At 35.4% G+C, this 20727-nt stretch overlaps 1 protein-coding gene across 6 annotated transcripts in view; it reads right to left on the bottom strand.

The window, feature by feature from the left end:
- Positions 1 to 4152: 4152 nt before the first annotated feature.
- The window catches only part of raskol (Ras GTPase-activating protein raskol), a 648601-nt gene continuing 632026 nt past the window's right edge, over positions 4153 to 20727 (bottom strand). For 2 of the 6 annotated variants that reach the window (XM_083126628.1, XM_083126629.1), the window contains 8 exons: positions 19733 to 19881; positions 18795 to 18961; positions 18164 to 18280; positions 17092 to 17258; positions 15441 to 16366; positions 9649 to 9824; positions 7775 to 7998; positions 4159 to 5871 (listed from right to left, as the gene is read on the bottom strand). In XM_083126628.1, the coding sequence (XP_082982754.1) occupies positions 5589 to 5871; positions 7775 to 7998; positions 9649 to 9824; positions 15441 to 16366; positions 17092 to 17258; positions 18164 to 18280; positions 18795 to 18961; positions 19733 to 19881 (2209 nt within the window). In that variant the 3' untranslated portion in view covers positions 4159 to 5588. Of the gene's footprint in view, positions 5872 to 7774; positions 7999 to 9648; positions 9825 to 15440; positions 16367 to 17091; positions 17259 to 18163; positions 18281 to 18794; positions 18962 to 19732; positions 19882 to 20727 lie in introns of all 6 variants that reach the window. The other 4 variants (XM_083126626.1, XM_083126627.1, XM_083126630.1 and 1 more) reach the window with 4 other exon arrangements.

The raw sequence follows: 20727 nt of genomic DNA, 5'->3' as shown, positions 1-20727 counted from the left end.
ATATGGGATACCTACGTATGTATTTAAATTTCATTCCCTCTTCCTTTTCTTTTTCTTCCCCTGTATTCGCTTTATTTTGATTGTTTGAGTATTCCAACTCTTTACAGCAAATTTTACGTCCTCTTTTCAGGTTATCCTTCAGATCAGTTTCTTTATACCCGTTCTTTTTGCCTACCCTCATGATCCAGTTTATCTCTTTTTCCCTTTCCTCCTTATGGTTACATAACCATAGCTTCACTAAAGAGGTAATGAGGGAAAATAAAATTAGTTTTTTTAGATCTCTGGATTTATAGGAAAGGAAAGAACTTATACGAGGGTCACTATTTATATTTTGAGCCTAACAATGAAAAAACAGGAATTTGGCATTGAAAACTGCTTTATTGTTTTTCGAAGTATTCTCCTTTATGGTCAATACACTTTTGCATTCGTTTGAACCATTTGTCAAAGCAGTTTTTCCAATCTTCTTGAGACACCTCCATAATATGGTTTTTGAACGCATCAACAGCGTCTTCCGCCGACGAAAATCGTTGTCCACACAATTTATTCTTAACATTCGGGAACAAGAAGTCATTGGGTGCCAAATCAGGACTGTATGGCAGATGACCCATCAATTCGATTTTTTGACTGTTCATAAAGTCTGTTGTTAGATGAGATGTGTGACAGCTGGCATTGTCTTGAAGAATGATCCGACGGCTTTTGTTTGTTTTCCGTATTTGACCGAAGACCTCTGGCAAACAAATTGTTGTGTACCATTCAGAGTTGACCGTTCTACGTTCCTCTAAGGCACAGTTGCCACATGACCAGTTTTCCCGAAAAAACAGGCGACCATTTGTTTAGATGTGCTTCGAGCGCGAACAACTTTTGTTGGATTGGGTTCATCTTGAAACACCCATACAGTCGACTGCTGTTTACGTTCCGGCTCATATGCATATATCCATGATTCGTCACCTGTTACAATCTTATATACGTCTTTTGAAGCACCACGATTGTATTTATTGCGCATTTGTTTTCACCAATTGACGCGAGCGTCTTTTTGAGTTTTTGTCAAATTGTGTGGGATCCAAAGAGAACATACCTTTCTCACAGCTAAATGATCATGTAATATTTTATATATGCTGGTGGAACTAATGCCTATGGTTGCCTCAATCTCACAGTATGTCACATGACGATCTTGCAGTATTAGGTTTTGCATAGCATCAATGTTTTCTTGAACAACAACTGACTTTGGACGACCTTCGCGAATCTCGTCGGTGAGCGAATGGTGGCCACGATTAAATTCGTTATACCAGCGTTTCACAGTGGCAAAGAATGGGGCTTCATCGTAAAATGTGGAAGTAAGTTGATCGATGCACTCTTGTCTTGATAATCCACGTCGAAAATTGTAAAAAATCATCGCACGAAAATGTTCACGAGTTAATTCCATTTTATTGTTGTCGCGCAATCTCCAAGGCAACATAAACAACACAAATGAAGCTATTGACAAAACATTTGAAGTACGTTATGGTCAATAATGCCAGACGATTCCGTGCAAATGTCAAATCGCGCCTAACTTCAATCAGTGTTGCCAAGGCTCAAAATATAAATAGTGACCCTTGTACACCAAAACCTTATCCGGAGAACTGTATATTAATAAGGAATCCTCCATGCCAGTAGAACAAAAAACAATGTTTTTGTACATTTTTTTGTAAGAGCACTTAGGTTATGTAACCATAAGGAGGTTATGTAACCATAAGGAGGAAAGGGAGAAAGAGATAAACTGGCCTAACAAAGGTCATTACTGCTTAAGATTAATATTTTTTTTTTCTCGTTCACAAGGTTGGGAAGTTAACTCGCATGGAAATATGAGGTGCACTGTAGTTATTCTGTTCCACTGTACTGCACTGTAGTTTTTCTGTCTACAAATACAATTCCAAACAAGTTTACTAAAGTCGTTTTCACGTTCAGAAGAGACAACGGCACTTACGGAGAAACCGCACAGTGTTGCCAATACAGCGCTAGCTCATGTCACTGGGAAATGATGACCTTCTTTCACAATGAAGGTGTTACATATTTTGTATATATAATGATAATTATATGTAATTATTAATATTATACTGTGAACGTTAGTTATCCTTTTTACTATGATCCATTGCGATCACTACACGCGCGAGTGTAATGCACGAACATGACACTTCACTTAAAAAAGTAAAAATCACTGAGCGCTCACACAAATCACACAATTGAAAACTTTTTCGAGAGAGGAAAAAAAGTCTAAACAGACCAAAGCAGATCTCTTACTCAAGTAAGGGGAACCTGGCACATGGGTTAGATTAAAGTTGCAACCCAAACAAAGAAATGAGTTATGGCCCACTTCAACTGATAAGACCTCAATGACTCAAGCAAGGCATGTCATATTTCTATCTTGAAGCCCCATATTTTGTCACGTGTTGGAAAGCCTTTCAAAGCTTAATATGGTGTCTATGAATTTATGTGTACCTTGGAAACTGAAAGGTGATCTTCATTTCAGTATTAATGTCGACAGTAATGTAAACAAGAACAAGGTGTATTTGTGACAGCACTAATATTGCTCTCAACAGCAGCATTGGAAATAATTGTCAATTATCAAATTTAAGTAATTGCAATTCTATTATAACAAACTGCATGAAGTTAATATTTTTATTGAATGGAAATAAAATAACAACTCGAAAACTTGGTGGTGATTAGCCGGAATGTTGCGGTGAGTCAGCTCAAGATGGCCAGACGTCGCCTTACTTCGTGCATGGTTCGGGTTAAAAAGGAACTCCAAATACATGGAAGTAATATTTCTGGGAACCTTTGAGTGGTTATAAAAAATAATTTCATTATTTTCTCCACAACTTTGTCGTTGGAATTTTTACTTGGAATTACAGAACAAAAAATGGCCAGCGACGACATTTTCTACTGCACGAATATAAAAAATCTCCACATACTTTATTTGAATATTTTTTAATGTAAATATGCTTTAAAGTATTGATAAATTCTGAGTACCACCGTCACCTATGACAATTAAAAAACAGTCAATTTTTTTCATAATGAAAGCTTCAATTTTACGGCATGTTTCAACGTTAGGAATGAAAACAATGTAAAAATTGTGTTTTCACAGAAAATTTGCGTTTTTAATTTATCTAAAATTATGTAAGCAAGTTACCAGTTTTTTGTGTTCACCATCGTATTCTCTACAAAATTTCCTGCAAAACTGCAGGTACCGGTTTTACTTAAGCTAAATTTGTAAATCCAGAAATTTGACAACAGCACGCTCGTATTTCCCATAAGAAAAGCATTGCCCATAAGAGCCCATTGTGTCTTCTGAACGTGAAAACGACTCTAGGAATCAGCAACTTGTACGCCTGGCCGTTATGCTACTGGAACAAGAACAAGGTGTATTTGTGACAGCACTAATATTGCTCACAACAGCAGCATTGGAAATAATTGTCAATTATCAAATTTAAGTAATTGCAATTCTATTATAACAAACTGCATGAAGTTAATATTTTTATTGAATGGAAATAAAATAACAACTCGAAAACTTGGTGGTGATTAGCCGGAATGTTGCGGTGAGTCAGCTCAAGATGGCCAGACGTCGCCTTACTTCGTGCATGGTTCGGGTTAAAAAGGAACTCCAAATACATGGAAGTAATATTTCTGGGAACCTTTGAGTGGTTATAAAAAATAATTTCATTATTTTCTCCACAACTTTGTCGTTGGAATTTTTACTTGGAATTACAGAACAAAAAATGGCCAGCGACGACATTTTCTACTGCACGAATATAAAAAATCTCCACATACTTTATTTGAATATTTTTTAATGTAAATATGCTTTAAAGTATTGATAAATTCTGAGTACCACCGTCACCTATGACAATTAAAAAACAGTGTCAATTTTTTTCATAATGAAAGCTTCAATTTTACGGCATGTTTCAATGTTAGGAATGAAAACAATGTAAAAATTGTGTTTTCACAGAAAATTTGCGTTTTTAATTTATCTAAAATTATGTAAGCAAGTTACCAGTTTTTTGTGTTCACCATCGTATTCTCTACAAAATTTCCTGCAAAACTGCAGGTACCGGTTTTACTTAAGCTAAATTTGTAAATCCAGAAATTTCACAACAGCACGCTCATATTTTCCCATAAGAAAAGCATTGTCCATAAGAGCCCATTTCAGCGATTGTCCTTAAAACGTGAGGCTGAACCTCGTAGTTCGATTGTTCTACAAATTTTCCAAAATAAAATGCATCAAATAAATTACTAATATATTATGATAAATACTGTTTACAGTAATACAGCTATTCTTATTTACACCTACAATACATTTTTTATAAACAGAGATTCTAATGTACAACGAATAACTCATAAAGATCAGAACAAAACTTATTTAAAGTATTCACAAATGTAGTCTGCATACTAAAATTTGAATTCATAAGTATAGTCAATACTTTTAACAAAAAATTAGTACATATGTATATATATATATATATATATCACTGGTCTTTTACAGGAAATTATTTTACATCCAAAAGAAACAAAGTTTAAAATACAATCTTTTATACACAACATATCATTACAGCAGATGAAAATGAAATAAAAGAACTTTATTCACATTAAGATACTGAGCTTGTGTTTTGTGAAAAGGCCTAGAAAAGGCTATATTCACAACAATAATCTTTGGTAAGAAAAGGCAAGCATAATACAAAAGTTGCCTTAACATTATATACTAAAAAGAAGTGGTCAATTTGTGCATTTTTTTAATGTCCCGAAATAATATCTACCACATGCAATTGCCACTTCTAAATACTTATTCCATGTATTTCTTCAATGCATTTCTTTAATTGGAGGTAAAATACTTGTGAGGCAAAAAATGAATGCATTACTGTAAATTTGCAACTGTTTAACACATGTGCACAATACATTAAAAAAAAGGCTTTTTAATAAAATTAATATAAACTGATCAAAAATTCATTATGACAAATTTCTTTTGAGTAATGATGCATTAATCAGGATACGAACAGTGACAATTGAATACTACAGTTCAGATTATGTAGAATCAGATCTGATTAATGAGCCGTAGGATGAGAACACATATTATTATGTGTGTGGTGTTTGAGAAGTAAATTATTATGTCATGTGATCATTTACAGCTTGAAAACATTCTTTTCAAAACCAAGTCACACAAAAAATATACAGACATGTATAACTTTTCACTGCACAGATCTTCTCACAAAATACACAAATGCATTCGATAGGGGGAAAAAATCGCCACAAAACATCCATGCTCACACCAAAATACTGCCTCACTATATGAGACTTTGCTAAGGTTATGCCACAACATCAATACGATCAAGAAGAAAAATAACCTGCCCGACTTTCTCTTTCACATTCAAACACTCATTGTTGTCCAACAAGACACTACTGGTACCCTTTCACTTATCAACAGCTTTGTACTGTATTACATTGTACAACTGACTACTCAGTTCATGACCGAAAGATCTAGCCTTCCTTTCATTTCGTCACATGCATTGCAAGTGCCGGCAAAACAATAAGACACGGGAGAGATGATTCCATTCCAGGTTTGCTCAGCAGGAACTACTCTTCAACTCGCTTAACTCGGCCAAGATTCTGGCCTGGTTCGATAGTGGCGGTACACTACTATCTGTGGGTGGGTGAGATGAAATCCCATTCTTGCCCTGCATTGCATAGCGGTCTTTCAGCTGAGATAATGCCGAAAGGAGTCTATTATTTGCTGCATCCAAAGCCTGAATTTTTTGTTCCTGAGCATCAATCACTTTCTGCTTGTGATGTAGGACATCTGCCATTTTGTGCTGCTCTCTGCGAAGTTCCTCCTCAACTGAGATCAGCCTGAAACATTGTTAATTTCTATATTAATATTTATTTGATACTCTCTTATTGTTATTATCAGTACTGTTCAATTGATTTATGTGGTTTTTATTTTTACTTTCCTTTTCTGCCACTTTTGGCTAATCTAGAAGATGAGGATGAATGATGATATGATGAAATTGAAGGGACACTCACGAACAACACCCATCCCATGCCGTGATTCGAACCATGGGACCCCTGGCATCGTAGAGTGCTCTGCTAACCACTCTGCCATGGAGGCTGGCAGTACTGTTCAATATAAATAGGCCAATCTCCCGACTGCCAGTCTCCTCCCACAATCCTACCTAGAGGTGTGGAGATCTTCAACTGGGAGGTGATATGTTGCACTTGCATGTTGAACCTCCAGCCGTTATAGGAGATATCCATGACCGGGTTACGCTACTCACTCGTAGCTCCCCAATTTTCTCACAATGGTGGGTTGCCACCGGTTCTATACACAGGCCGAGAACCCAGATATAACCCAGGCAGACTCGAACCCATGCTGTCCCACAGTCAGAATCCAAATCACAGAACCTTAGACTGCACAGCCACAGAGGACGACACTGTTCAATATGGGCCTATATATTTGAAATTATCTATTAATAGTTTTTATTTTAGTGCAAAATTCTGCAATATTGTTATTAAATTTACACTTATAAACACATAAGTCACATGTTCTAGTAATTTTGTCAAGTAAATGTCTAAATACCCAGTTTCTTTTTTAAAGCAAAACTCACTCATCATGTGGTAACTCTAACTGAAGACATCACAGAACCATTTCTCTTCTGCAAGGAAGATTTGCAGATTTATATGGGAATGGTAAATATCATTTATTGGAAAGTGTACGTTTTATATTGGTACTTTATCATTATGAGCAACAATTTCGTATTGGTCCATCGAGGTCTAGTGGCAGATCTTGCTGCAGAGTAGAAAATTAAGTGTAATTAACTATAAATATATGTTGGTTTTACTATACTATTTTATGTCTATACCTTGACTGTATAATTCTAATTGTTCATTTGACTCTGCTGTATTGGGTCCCATACTGTGCTCTCGGCCAATTCTTATTATTAGTTCAGTATTATTTTAGTGAATAATGTTGGTATTTTCTTGCAAGAGGTAGCAAAAACTTGCGGAAAGTAGGTTTGAACATTTATGCAAGCCAGAACTGTTTACAGGGCTGTATTTGATCACTCTATGTCATTCCTCCAGTTCTTCAAGATGCAAACAAGAAGTTTGTGAAATTTTGGTAACAAAGTGTTACAATTTCTGTCCTGTGTTTGTCAAGATATTTTTATAAATGACATGAATGTATGTACATCTTCAAATGTGTGTCTTCGATCATACAATGGAACCTCGATTTTACGTTTTTCAGGAGACCAAGCTGAAAGAACTTACAAAAGAAAAAAAAATGTAAAATCGAGGAAAATTTTATAACATTCTGCTATGTTGGGACCATCATGATTGAATGTATAATGTGGGGAAAATGTAAAACCACAAATATGGAAAACATGCTAAGAATTTAATTTTTGTAGCTGCTTTAATGCAAACAAAACATGTCACTAAAACGATACTCTACTAAAAAGCATAAAATGTAGCATCTGAGATAAGATAGGAAAGACTGGATAAAATACATAAATGCATACAGGATATATCTGTTGTGTTGAGAATGTTAATCAGGTGTTAATTTAACTATACAGAACAGTTCAATGTCAAGGATAGAAGAGAAACTACATGATAGAAGTGCTCTTTAAAAAAAAAATGATAAATCAAGAATTCTAGTGTAAAAACAGATGTTGCACTTGCCTTTTGCTCTAGACAAGTTATATTTTAAATCATGACAAAACAAAATAACAAGGTGTTCCTAGTTAACATATTAACATACCTAGATAGTATTCCTTTCATTTGTTGATCATCTTCCTCATCTTCTTGGTCAGAAGATAGGTTATTCTGTTCCCTATCTGGATCTTCTTTCTTCTTCTTCTCCAAGGAGTCTACTTGCATGTTGCCTCCTGTACCCCCTTCCCATTGCAACTGATGCTGTGTCTGTTCAAGTCTCATCTGCAGAAGCTCCACATTTGTCTGCAGCCGCAGTATCTCCTGTTCATACTGAAAAAGAGATTAAAGCATCAACAATTGAATTCTGTACAGCACAATTTCACAATAAAGGTCTTCTTGTCAAAATAGGAATTAGAAAATATTACTACATTGCATCTAAATTCTTAAGATATGACCAATGCAGTGGTATCAATCAGATTATCAGTGAGATTTACAGATTCAAGAGAAAATACTGTGGAACGTTGATTTTACGTTTTTCAGGGGACAAGCTGAAAAAAAAAATTGAAGTAGAGGAAAATTGTATCACATTTTGCTATGTTGGGCAATATTAATAATGTTTGTATAATCAGTCTTGACCATTAAGACTGAATATAGAAAGTGGGAAAATTTAAAATCGTGGTTCCAATTGTAAAAGTGCAGCCCCCACTCTCTGTCCCGCACACCACTAGCAGAATGCGTTGCTGATTACGAAGATGGAATTTGGTGGTAAATTTGGAATGACCATTTTTCTTATCCACCACATGTAATTGCTGGAATTCATCTCCGTGTGGTAGTCTCCAGTTTTCTGATGATTTAAATATCAGAAGGGTGTTAGGGATGAACCCCATGTCGCTGCCTGTATGGACAATAATGAGATGTTGCCCTTTGGATATTGGGCATTTCAGGCCCTCTAGACTATTGTCACACCATGTTTTTTGTGGTTGTGTGGGAACTATGGATGTATGTTTCATCAGAATATATAATTGGACGGCTTTCCCGACGGTATCTACTGATGGCTCGTAAGTAAGCAATCCTTGCATTCCGAATGTCATTCCTCTCAATAAGCACACATCTATTAGTTTTCACTTTCTTCTACCTAAACCCAAGTTTTTTGAAGATCTTCAATAAACTGGTTGCCTGCCCTTTTTATCCGTTGGTTTTCCTTAATTTTGCAAGCACAGATTTTACTGTTGGGACTTGCCTGTCTGCGGTGTAAATTCATTAATTGTTCTCTGAACAACGTGCATGTCAAAATCATCTATATCTGTACACAGCCGTGGACGATTTTTATTTCTACGGGGCATGCTGTATGATGATGATGATCCAGCACGAGCCGCCGAACTTTCCTTCTTAATTGATCTTTCCGTACTTAAAGATACACCTGTCGCAGCACAAACACGGTCAATAATTTTTTAAGAGGCAACTTCAAATCATTTTTGTCAGCCTCTTCTTGCATGAATTGCAAGACGTTTGCGACAGCTTCACACATTTGTCCCCTAAGCATTCTACGGTAAACTTTGGAATGAACAGGAGGCATATTTTATGTGTGAAACACACTACAAAATTGCACTTCTATACACTCAGCAGCTAGCTCAAGCGTAGCACCAGATCCTCGCACCTCGCTATCACTTTCACGAATTATTTCTGAGCATGTTGTTTTGTGCAACCTGCTACGCCATCACAAGGAGGAAAACCATTTTAGGCTCCCTGACTAGCGAAGCGACAGAACTCGGAGCTGTTCCGAAAACGCGTTGCCTCTAACCATCAGCATTCAATAAACTTCCATGTGAATCGCTATGCATTCTTGGTTCGATTCCAAACTAGAGCACAGACACATCAATGTTCCATCATTTAATGAACAAATAACTACTCACATGGCAGAGATATTATTCCAAATTAGATGGTTCATAAAAAAAATACAAAAAAATTAGTAACACTCACCTCCTCTGCAGATTTCAGATCTCGAAGTCCTCCCTTAGGCCTGATGTTAGCACTGCGCAAATTGTGATTGCTGTCATTCAACTGCTCATCAGCTGATGAGTCCGATAAGTCCGGGACAGGGCGATCAACTGGTATGTGATGCCTTGATTTTGGACAGCAAATAGGCTGCTGCTTATCTATAAAGACAAAAATATATAGTTCATGATTAATAATGATGGAGAAAGACTTGATATGCTATTAAGTATGAGTGTGCAAGTATTTTGTTAAAAGAAATAGAATTTTAAAAATATTTGCATCATTGTGGGTAAAGTACAATAGTTTAAAAATGATCATGGTATGACAATAAGAGATATTGCCGGCCTCTGTGATGGACTGATTAGTATAGTGTGCCACAAGACCAGAGATACCAAGTTCGAATAATGGTTAAGCATGATGTATCATTGTATCCCATCATCCATTTCATCATTCATCCTCATCACTATCACTGTAACAATATAAGAGGTAGAAAATCAACATAAAATAACCAAAAGAGACATAGAAAACCAACAAAGAAGAAGATATATTGTAAATTATATAAGTAAAAGTATGGACAATCAATCAGGCATTTTTCTGCTTTACACTCAATTTGCAATTCTCCAATCACAAATGTGCATTACACATTTTTAATTTCTTAAAAAGAGAAGTTACAGTTATATTTAATGCTGGGTTGGCATTTGTAAGAGAAAAGTAAAACTACTTCATTTTAACATCATTCTCATAGTTGATTTGGTGACATTAAAATCAAAATTCAAAATTTCAAATACCAGCGACACTCACAATAAAAGAGCATACAGTGGAACCTCGATTTTACGTTTTCCATGGGACCAAGCCAAAGAAACTTAAAATGCAGAAAAATGTAAAATCGAGGAAAGTTTTATAACATTTTGCTATGTTGGGACCATTAAGATTGGATGTATAATGAGGGAAAATATAAAATCGAGGTTCCACTGTATTTCAAATTGTTAAAATGTTTTGATTCAAAAGATTCTCATACCCAAATATGTTCATGTAAATTTTTCATAATGTGATATATTCTGTGAAGAATTTTTTTTTACGTTTAGATTGTCCTGTAGCCTAGAAGAGGAGAGAAATAAAACTTCTTATTTCCAGTTTAGTTCGTTTGAATAATGGCTTAAAAGTTAACATGCAGTATCAGGTTTGAATTATGGCTTCTTAAAATTTAACAGGTTATGGGCCCAGCCCAGGTGTTCATGAACTGTGCTGCGATGTACTTTGGAGTTGCTTCATCACAGTGAAAATTTTATCGTAAATTTATTGTGATGTACTCATGACTGATCACATGTTTTGATAATGCATGTAGTGCTTGTGAAGCTTTGAATCGAACTTTGTGCAATGTAATTTTTTTTGTACGAAAATTGAAACAAATTCGATACTACAATGACGACTCCAATCGTGATTAATAGTGGACAGCCAAACATTGAAAAACTGGAAGGTGTTAAGAATTACGCCACGTGGAAGTTCGTAATGAAATTAACTCTGATCGATAGTGGTTTATGGGACTGTATCGAAGCTGCTACTCCAGTGGATCCAGTTCGAGACCAGAAAGCGTATGCCAAGATTTGTTTGTGCGTGCATTCTTCTTGCTACCCACATGTTAGAAATGCTGCAAGTGCAAAGGCAGCATGGAATAATCTGAAGGCAGCTTACGAAAATCAAGGTATAAGTAGGCGCTTAGCAATTAAAAGAAGACTGGCCAGAGTGCGTTATGAAGATTTTCCTTCAATGGACTTGTACCTTGGTGAAATCATTTCATTACAACAAGAGTTGGCGGACGTGGGTTGCAGTATTGATGATGAAGAAATAGCCGAAATTATGTTGATTGGATTGCCTGAAGAGTTTAATCCTTTGGTAATGGGTATTGAAGGAACACAGACGAAACTTACCAGCGAGTTTGTGAAGTCACGGCTCATGCAGGGTGATTTTCGACGAAGTGAAAATGTTTCCAAGGATTCTGCATATTTAGCTTCAGATAAGAAGAAGGGTCCATTTGTACCTATTTGCCATCATTGCAAGAAGGAAGGCCACATAAAGCCTAGATGTCCTCAACTTCAGAAGTCTAAGAAGCGGATGAAGAAACCTACAGTTACGAAGCAAGGACCAAGTTCTTCACAAAACAATAATTCGTTTTTGTTGACTACACACAGTGCTTATGCCAGTAAAATATTTAATGATGATGACTGGTTATTAGATTCAGGGTGTACTTCACACATGAGTAAACGTAAAGATTGGTTTGATAATTATTCAAATTCTAAATCATCTGAAATTACCATTGCAAATAATCAAAAGGTGATCAGTAATGGAATTGGTGATGTGAAAGTAAAACTCAAAAATAATGTGCAGAAGTTAATATCTGAAGTGATGTATGTTCCAGATATTACTGCTAATTTGTTGTCTGTTAACAAAGTTACTGAAAAAGGTTATGTTATGCTTTTCGATGACAAACTGTGTAGTGGTTACAATGTATCTGATATTGAGATTAAGGCTACTCCAAAATTTACAGCAACAAAGGTAGGTGGCATTTATAAGTTAGACCAGGCTGAAAATTTGTCCATGATGAATTTAAACAATACTACTGTAAATTCTCTTGAAAATTGTGAAGAGACAGTAGCTATGTTGTCAGTTAATGCTTCACAAGATGTATGGCATAAACGTTTAGGTCACTTGAATCTAAAAGGAATGATATCTTTGAGAGATAATTTAGCTGATGGAGTATGTTTTCATGATGACACCCCAAAACAATGTATCCCTTGCATTGAGGGGAAGCAGAAAACTGCATCCTTTCCCAAGGGAGTGGCAAAAAGAGCTAAAGAAAAACTAGAGTTAATACATTCTGATGTTTGTGGACCAATGTCCGAATCAAGTTGGGGTGGTGCACGATATTTTGTTACTTTTACTGATGATTATACTCGCAAGAGTTTTGTATATTTTCTTAAATTTAAGCATGAAGTATTTGAAAAATTTGTAGAGTTCAAAGCTTTTGTAGAAAATCAGTGTAATTTAAAAATTAAGAAACTTAGATCAGATAATGGTACAGAATACTGTAACAAGAAATTTTCTGCATTTCTCAGTGAACATGGTATAATCCATGAGACAAGTGTTCCATATACTCCGCAACAAAATGGAGTTGCCGAGAGACTAAACAGAACAGTTGTAGAAAAAGCTAGAACCATGCTTCATGATGCTAATCTCAGTAAGAGATATTGGGCTGAAGCAATTTCAACAGGTGTATACCTGAAGAATGTTTGTCCTACAGTTGCAATTAAAGATGCTACTCCAGAGGAAATGTGGACAGGACGTAGAGTTAATCTAAGTCATCTTCGTGTATTTGGTTGTACAGCATATGTTTTGACACCAGACTATAAACGAAAAAAGATGGATAGTAAGTCGAATCCATACATTATGGTAGGTTACTGTGAGTTTACAAAAGGTTATAGATTAGCTGATACTTCTAATTCTGGTAAGGTTATTAAAGCAAGAAGTGTTATATTCCTGGAAAATGTTGCAGGGTCATGTGTCGATAAGACAGATGTCAACACTGACATGTCTTCTGATGTAATTTTACCTCTGACTGTACAGATACCATTTAGTGGATCACAAGTTAAAAACAATGACAGTCAAAATATTGTAGGTGCTAGACAGAAATCTGAAGAAAAGTCAAGTGACACTTGTGTTGATAGTAATGTCGGCGAATTATCAGAAGTAACAAATTCAGAAACTGCTGAATGTTCTAATGTAGGTAGTGATTTTTCTCAAAATGTAGAACAAGAAAATGGTAGACCTGTTAGAAATAAGCAATTACCAATTTGGATGGGTGATTATGATTTATCCGACACATCCTTTATGAGTTTTGAGGAACCTGTAAGTTTTGAAGATGCCACAACATGCAAAGAAAATTCCAAATGGAAGAGAGCGATGGATGATGAATATAAATCACTCTTGAAGAATGAAGTTTGGGAATTAGTAGATCGTCCAAAAGACCAGAGTGTAGTTAAATGTAAATGGGTATATAAAGTAAAACAAGATGTAAATGGGGATGTAGATAGATACAAAGCTAGATTAGTAGCACGGGGCTTTACGCAACGATACGGTATCGATTATGAAGAGACGTTTGCACCTGTTGTAAGACACTCTACTCTCAGACTTTTGTTTGCTATTGGTGTGGAATACAATATGGACATAGATCATATTGATATAAGTACTGCATTCCTGAATGGTGATTTAAATGAGATAATTTATATGGAACAACCACAAGGTTATCAGGTTGATAATAAAGTGTGTCTACTCAAAAAGAGTTTGTATGGTCTAAAACAAGCAAGTAGAGCTTGGAATCAGAAAATACATGATGTATTAATCAAAATGAAATATGATCAATCAAAATGTGAACCTTGTGTTTATACAAAATGTATAAAGGGTAAAAAGATGATTGTAGCATTGTATGTTGATGATATTTTTGTATTTAGTGAAGATGCATGTGAAAAACAAATGTTGATCCATGTACTGAAAGAACATTTTGATGTTAAACTATTGGGACCAGTAAGACATTGTCTAGGAATGGAGGTTGACAGGAATAAGAAATTGAATACTCTAACTTTATCTCAAAAGCAGTATACTAAACAGTTACTTACACGTTTTGGTATGAATACTTGCAAAACTGTTTCAACTCCCATGGAGCTAAATGTAAAATTAGAAAAAGCTGAGAAATGTGAAACCAAATTTCCCTATCAGCAATTGGTAGGTAGTCTCATGTATCTAGCAGTTTGTACGCAACCAGATATTGCTTTTGCTTGTAGTAAACTCAGTCAATTCAATAATTGTTATGATGTAAGACATTGGGTTGCAGCAAAAAGAGTCTTAAGATATTTGGCAGGTACACTAGATTATAAACTTAAATTTCAAAAAGGTGGAAATGAAGTAAAAGTGTACACAGATGCTGACTGGGCTAATGATTTGGTAGATCGTAAGTCATACAGTGGTTTAGTTGTAAAATTTGGAGGCTCAATTGTAAATTGGGAATCAAGGAAGCAACGAACAGTTGCATACTCAAGTACCGAGGCAGAGTATTATAGTTTGGGTGATGCTGCCAAAGAGGCACAATTCATGAAAAATTTGTTATCAGAGATAATTGATATTAAGGTGACAATTACAATTTTTAATGATAATTTAAGTGCTCATAAAATTGTTGAAAATTCTCAGCACCATAGGCGTACAAAGCACATTGATGTACGACATCATTATATTAGGGATGTTGTTCAACAAGGAGATTTTCATTTGGTTTATCAACCAACAAATGATATGATAGCAGATTTGTTAACAAAACCTGTATCAAAAATTGTGCATGACAATTATGTATCACAGTTAGGTATGAAATAATTATAGTCACATGTATGTAAAGTATACATATTTGAGTAAGGGGAAGTGTTAAAATGTTTTGATTCAAAAGATTCTCATACCCAAATATGTTCATGTAAATTTTTCATAATGTGATATATTCTGTGAAGAATTTTTTTTTACGTTTAGATTGTCCTGTAGCCTAGAAGAGGAGAGAAATAAAACTTCTTATTTCCAGTTTAGTTCGTTTGAATAATGGCTTAAAAGTTAACATGCAGTATCAGGTTTGAATTATGGCTTCTTAAAATTTAACACAAATATACATGCCTGGTTTGATATTTTATTTTATCATGTAAGTTTCATTGTAATGCAGCTAATTTGTTTAAAAGAAGTGATGAACTCACCTGCAAAAGAATACATTCTCTCTCGCTGCTGTTGAGATCTCCAGTTCCGCAGGGTGCACTGAGGATTTGTACGAGGAGCACGATTACCAAACCTCCTACTAGAGGGTGGAGTTGGAGTTGACGTCCTGGAAGCAGATCCCGAGGAAGAGCTGCACGAGTGGCGTCGCCGTGGGCGATCTTCTCTTGTATGCGTAGGACTTGGGCTCCCAGGTCTTTGGACAGCTTCTGAATCTTGGTCCATATGGTACACAGGATTGGTGAAAGCTAACGGTTGAATAGGAGCAGTGTTGTTGTTCCCGTTAACGCCCATGGGATTGATGTTGCCATTGCCGTTGTTACCATTCTGGCAAGCATTGTGGTTCACGGTGGGATTCCCATTCTCACGGTTGATGGTAGGATCCACTGGGCTTGAACTTTGACTATATGCAAAACTTTGGTACCCGGACGATGCAACGTTTGATAACTGGGATATTGATATTTGGCTACCTTTGATGTTATTTTCCAGCTCGCCTGAAGAACCAGCTTCGACGGTGTCATCGGCATACTGAAGGTAATCTGAGAACTCTTCCAAGTTCCCATTTCCATTGGCCATGTGTATTCGCCTATGAAACTGACTGCCCCGCTGTGCCCTTGGACTTAGATGGGGCTGGCAGTGGATATGCACACAATGATGATTACAGTGACTAACATAAGAGTTCTGAGATATCAACTGATTGTGATGACACATGAGTCCATTGCTTGTGGGAACAACCTCCCGGTTTCCTTCACTGTCCATAGCACCGTACACAACATAGTCTGGAGACAGCAGATGCTTGCCTGCACCTTGGAGGAAGGCGTTTCGAGGTAACGTTGATGCCTTGAGTCCTGGTGAGCGAGTTACAGGTGATGATTCACCTTGTTGGTTCCCAACAGTCGGGTCATTAAACCTGTAAAAAAAAATAACAATGGTTAATTTATATTTTAGATTTTTAAAGCCAATAATACTTGCTGCATATTTTTCATAATTTTCTATTTACTCAAGTTAACCCGTAAAGCTGCATGCATGGGTAAAAATTACCAAGTCTATTTTGAAATAATTTTTTTGATAACTTCCAATGAGTGTCTAAAGCCACCCTTCTCAGTACCTTTCAAGTGAACCCTTCCATGTGTCAGGACCTTGAAATGGCTGTTAGCAAGTTTGTTAATTCTGCTTACAGGACCATAGAGTCGCTGCCGGGATAAATTTCACCCAACATGCACTCGTACATTTCAGTTTGCTATTTCAACATGTTCATCTTTTCGCATCTTTATCAATTGTGTGATTCAATGCAAATGGTCAAAATTAATCAAATTAGATTAATAAAGTTGTATCAATAAAAACACCTCCTTAAATTATGGCAGACAGCACTTTTCTTACTGTCTTTTCTTTTCTAATCTTTATCTTTGCATAATGAAATAAAAATGTTCCATCTTAATAAAATTCGATAAATCAATGAAGGTATTATTATTTACATGCTTTAAAACAATTAAAATTTGGACTTAAGAACCAATTACTTCCAGGTATTCTTTTACGAAGTGCATCTTCTTACGCCTAGCAAAGAGTGCACATCGTGCTGGATTAAATAAAATATTCTGCTATAAGGAAGTAATTATAGTATTCCAGTTCAGTTACCTGAAAATATTCCTCTGCAGACTTTGAAAAGCATGTTTGTCACCCTCTGAATGCCTGTTGCATTGCACAGGAGAACTGTTTTGCCTCAAGAGACTAACAGGCTGGGTTAACGCTAATCTTATCTTGTCCAGTATCTTCTGCAGCTTCTCCACTCCTATGGGACATGCCTGCAACAAGGAAGAGTGCCAACATTTAACATAGCCATAGGACAGAAAACCAAATGCATTTTTGTTAATAGCATATGCGTAAATGAGTTAATTCAAGCATCATAGATTCTATATTTTAACACAACTTTCAGAACTTCTTACATGTTTAAGTGTTACTTTGTATTTAAAATACATTATTAGTTATTTATTTTTACCTCTTTACATTAATAACAATGATGATTAGATACGATAGGTCACAGAACAAACACAACGAAACATTCATACATGCTCTGGTCGGAACAGAAGCATTTAATACAAATATCTTTCATTTGTTTTCATATTTCTTCTTTATTGACCACTTACAATTTTTTAACAACACAGTACGTAAAATATAACCCAGTAATCTATGGAGCTTGAAGTTTATCACACATTTATACCTTGTTTATTAGAATGTGTGGTATTTCATCAAACATCACGATCAGGATAAAAACTTCCAATATCAAAATATATCTTGACAATATTGATTGATTAAAACACCAAATCAACCAACCAAGAAAATAAAGAAGCCCAGCCAATTTTCATTCTACATCTTTTGTTTTTCACCAGAAACAACTAGTAAATCTGGATAAAAATTAAGGCAAATAACAGTCATACATAAGAATATTTATGAATGTCTAGATTTAAGATAATTATGGATCATATGGTACCACAAATCCCAACAGAATTCCTGAGATTTAAGGAATTCCTAGTCGGTAGATATGCTGTTCTTATATAAATTAATGACTGCTTTTGAACGAGTGTAAAATGCAATTATTTTAAAACATTTTCCTTTTTGCCATGCTGAAAATTGCATTGTATTTCTATTAAATAACATTTACATTGCTTCAAAATAGCATTTTACAAAACCTAACCAAAAATTGTCTTACCTTAATTGGAATCTTTGGGATGCATTCTAGCAGAAGTGTGTGCAATATACTGAGTTGTTTCCCTAGGTCGATATAGCCATCAAATTCCATGTAGTGATGGTCTTTGGACAGTGGACTCTGTAAAGGAAATAGTAAGACATAAGTCACATGTTTGCGGTTTGAATCAGTTTTATACCATGAAACAGTGCTGATATTCTGTGTGATTTGTATACTGTGAAATGGATTCTATACATACAAATTGAAAGAAAACTTGTTGCATTTGTCTGAACTTTCATATATTCAGAACTATTTACAACGATGAAAATAATTATATTACACTTTCTCACTCATTTTTTTAATGTTAAATTTGTACACAACAAATGTATTGATATGTCAACTTTTTAAATGAGAAAAAAGAAATTTGTTACTTGTATTGTCACAAAAAAATGTATTGCACAAATTCAGCAGAGAAGACATACTCTGGGCAGATCATTTGGCTATTTAACGGAAAATTCTATATAAAATTTATTTTTAAAATTTTATTCATTTGAAAGAATCTCATTATTGATCACACTTTTGGAAAACTCATTTTATTTACAAACACACGAGACTAGTGTCACGTGGAACTGAATTGAATGGAAACAATACTCACAGATATTAACTGAAGGAAATTCTTCATTGATATGGCTTCTCTCTCCAAAAAGTCATTCATGAATTCCATGAAATTTTCTTTCCCCTGAAATCTTGTGAAGTTTGCAAGAGTTTGCAGGGTTTTAGCTATTAAAGTAAGGTTCCTTGCAGCTTTTTCATTTGGATATTCTGCAAACAAAGTATATAAATAATTTATTACAGTCACACAGACATTTTGTAATACATACTAATACATGCCATGATACAAAATTATAAAACTTGCTCTGAAGGTACAATTTTTTTTCATTATAGATAAGCAAGATCAATAATTTTCTCGATCTGATATTTCTATAAATAACTTACAAATTACTGCCACACTTACCTCAAATCATTAGCAGACTTATGAATGCAAAATAAAAATTCATGCATGTTGTATTTTTCAATACAGTATACAACTAGTGTATTGTATTAAACCAACACCTGTTACAATCAATTTGTTACAAATTCTCTATATTGTAATTATTTATTGCTACTTTCCCACCTCTTTATTTTTATACCAAGGATGAAGATAAATAATGATTCGACGAAATGGATCAAAGAATAAACACAAGAAGAACACTTAGTATAACATGCATGGAACTTGATCCCATTCTTTGGAGACGAGATTGTTAATCCATTACTCAGCTGAACTGACTACTAATGCAGCCATTTTATTATATTAATTTGGTGCATTAGTACTTATAAACTTTACTTTACAACTCTTTATCAATTATCATTACATTTTCAGCAATCAAAATTCCTAGACAATTCAATTTTTATGCAGAATATTTTTTATAATAATAATACTAAAGTTGCTGCTTTGTAATTGAATAGCATCATCCCCTTGATCACACTAAACTTCATTCTTTCCAATTATCTAATGGCAACAAAAGCTGTGAAGAGTAGATAAAACAAGCTTACCACGTGTGATGTTAAAGAGGCTTGGTGACAAGATCGCCGGACACAAAAAGCGAAGGAAAATGGAAGCTGATATGAGATTATCACTGATGTCTTCCCTGCCCAATGCAGACAGCCTCTGCCGAAAGGTATGGAAGCATTCCCGCAACTCTCTGTTGGGAGACATAAGGAGAAAATACACTGATTAAAAGGCACTCCCAAGTTGATCCATCAGCAATGTTTTTCCAAAATTTACAAATAGAATATGTTTAGGACTCAGCATGAGAAAACTTAATAAATAAGTTACTAGAAATTTCAACTTAATCCTATATATTGAAGTGCATTCTTTTTCACTTATTTACCAAAAAAAAATTCTTGACCCTCGCACAATTAAAAGATGGAAGATCCATACACTTCAAGTGTAAAATTTAAAACTGACAAGTTATTGCACAAGTTTATCACATGTATTTCTTTTTATTTTTCAGGAATTCTCCATATCACTATTCTGCCACTTTTGGCTAATTGTGACTATGAGGATGAGTGGTGATTAGATGAAATTGATGAAGATGCATGTCCAGGCTGGGACTCGAACTCAAACCTTGGTGGTGAGTTTGAAAGTAGACCACTTAACGTGCTCAGCTACGGAGCTTACAGGGTAGCTACTCTAGAACAATGAAACAATCCAAGTATAATTCCCGGTTTTCAAGGCGAACTTTCCAAAAATTCAAGGATATGTTTCTCTATTTGAACCTTCGATTACCGCCTCTCACACAAATGTATAACGGATTTGTGTTATTCCAATCCTATCCCCCCCCCCACACACACACACACACACACACACACACACACACACACACACACACACACACACACACACACACACACACACACACACACACACACACACACACACACACACACACACACACACACACACACACACACACACACACACACACACACACACACACACACACACACACACACACACACACACACACACACACACACACACACAC

The sequence above is a fragment of the Lepisma saccharinum genome, chromosome 8 (assembly GCF_977018435.1).
Source record: "Lepisma saccharinum chromosome 8, izLepSacc3.1, whole genome shotgun sequence".
In the NCBI taxonomy this organism is placed as follows: domain Eukaryota; kingdom Metazoa; phylum Arthropoda; class Insecta; order Zygentoma; family Lepismatidae; genus Lepisma; species Lepisma saccharinum.
This window is presented reverse-complemented; position numbering and strand designations above follow the sequence as displayed.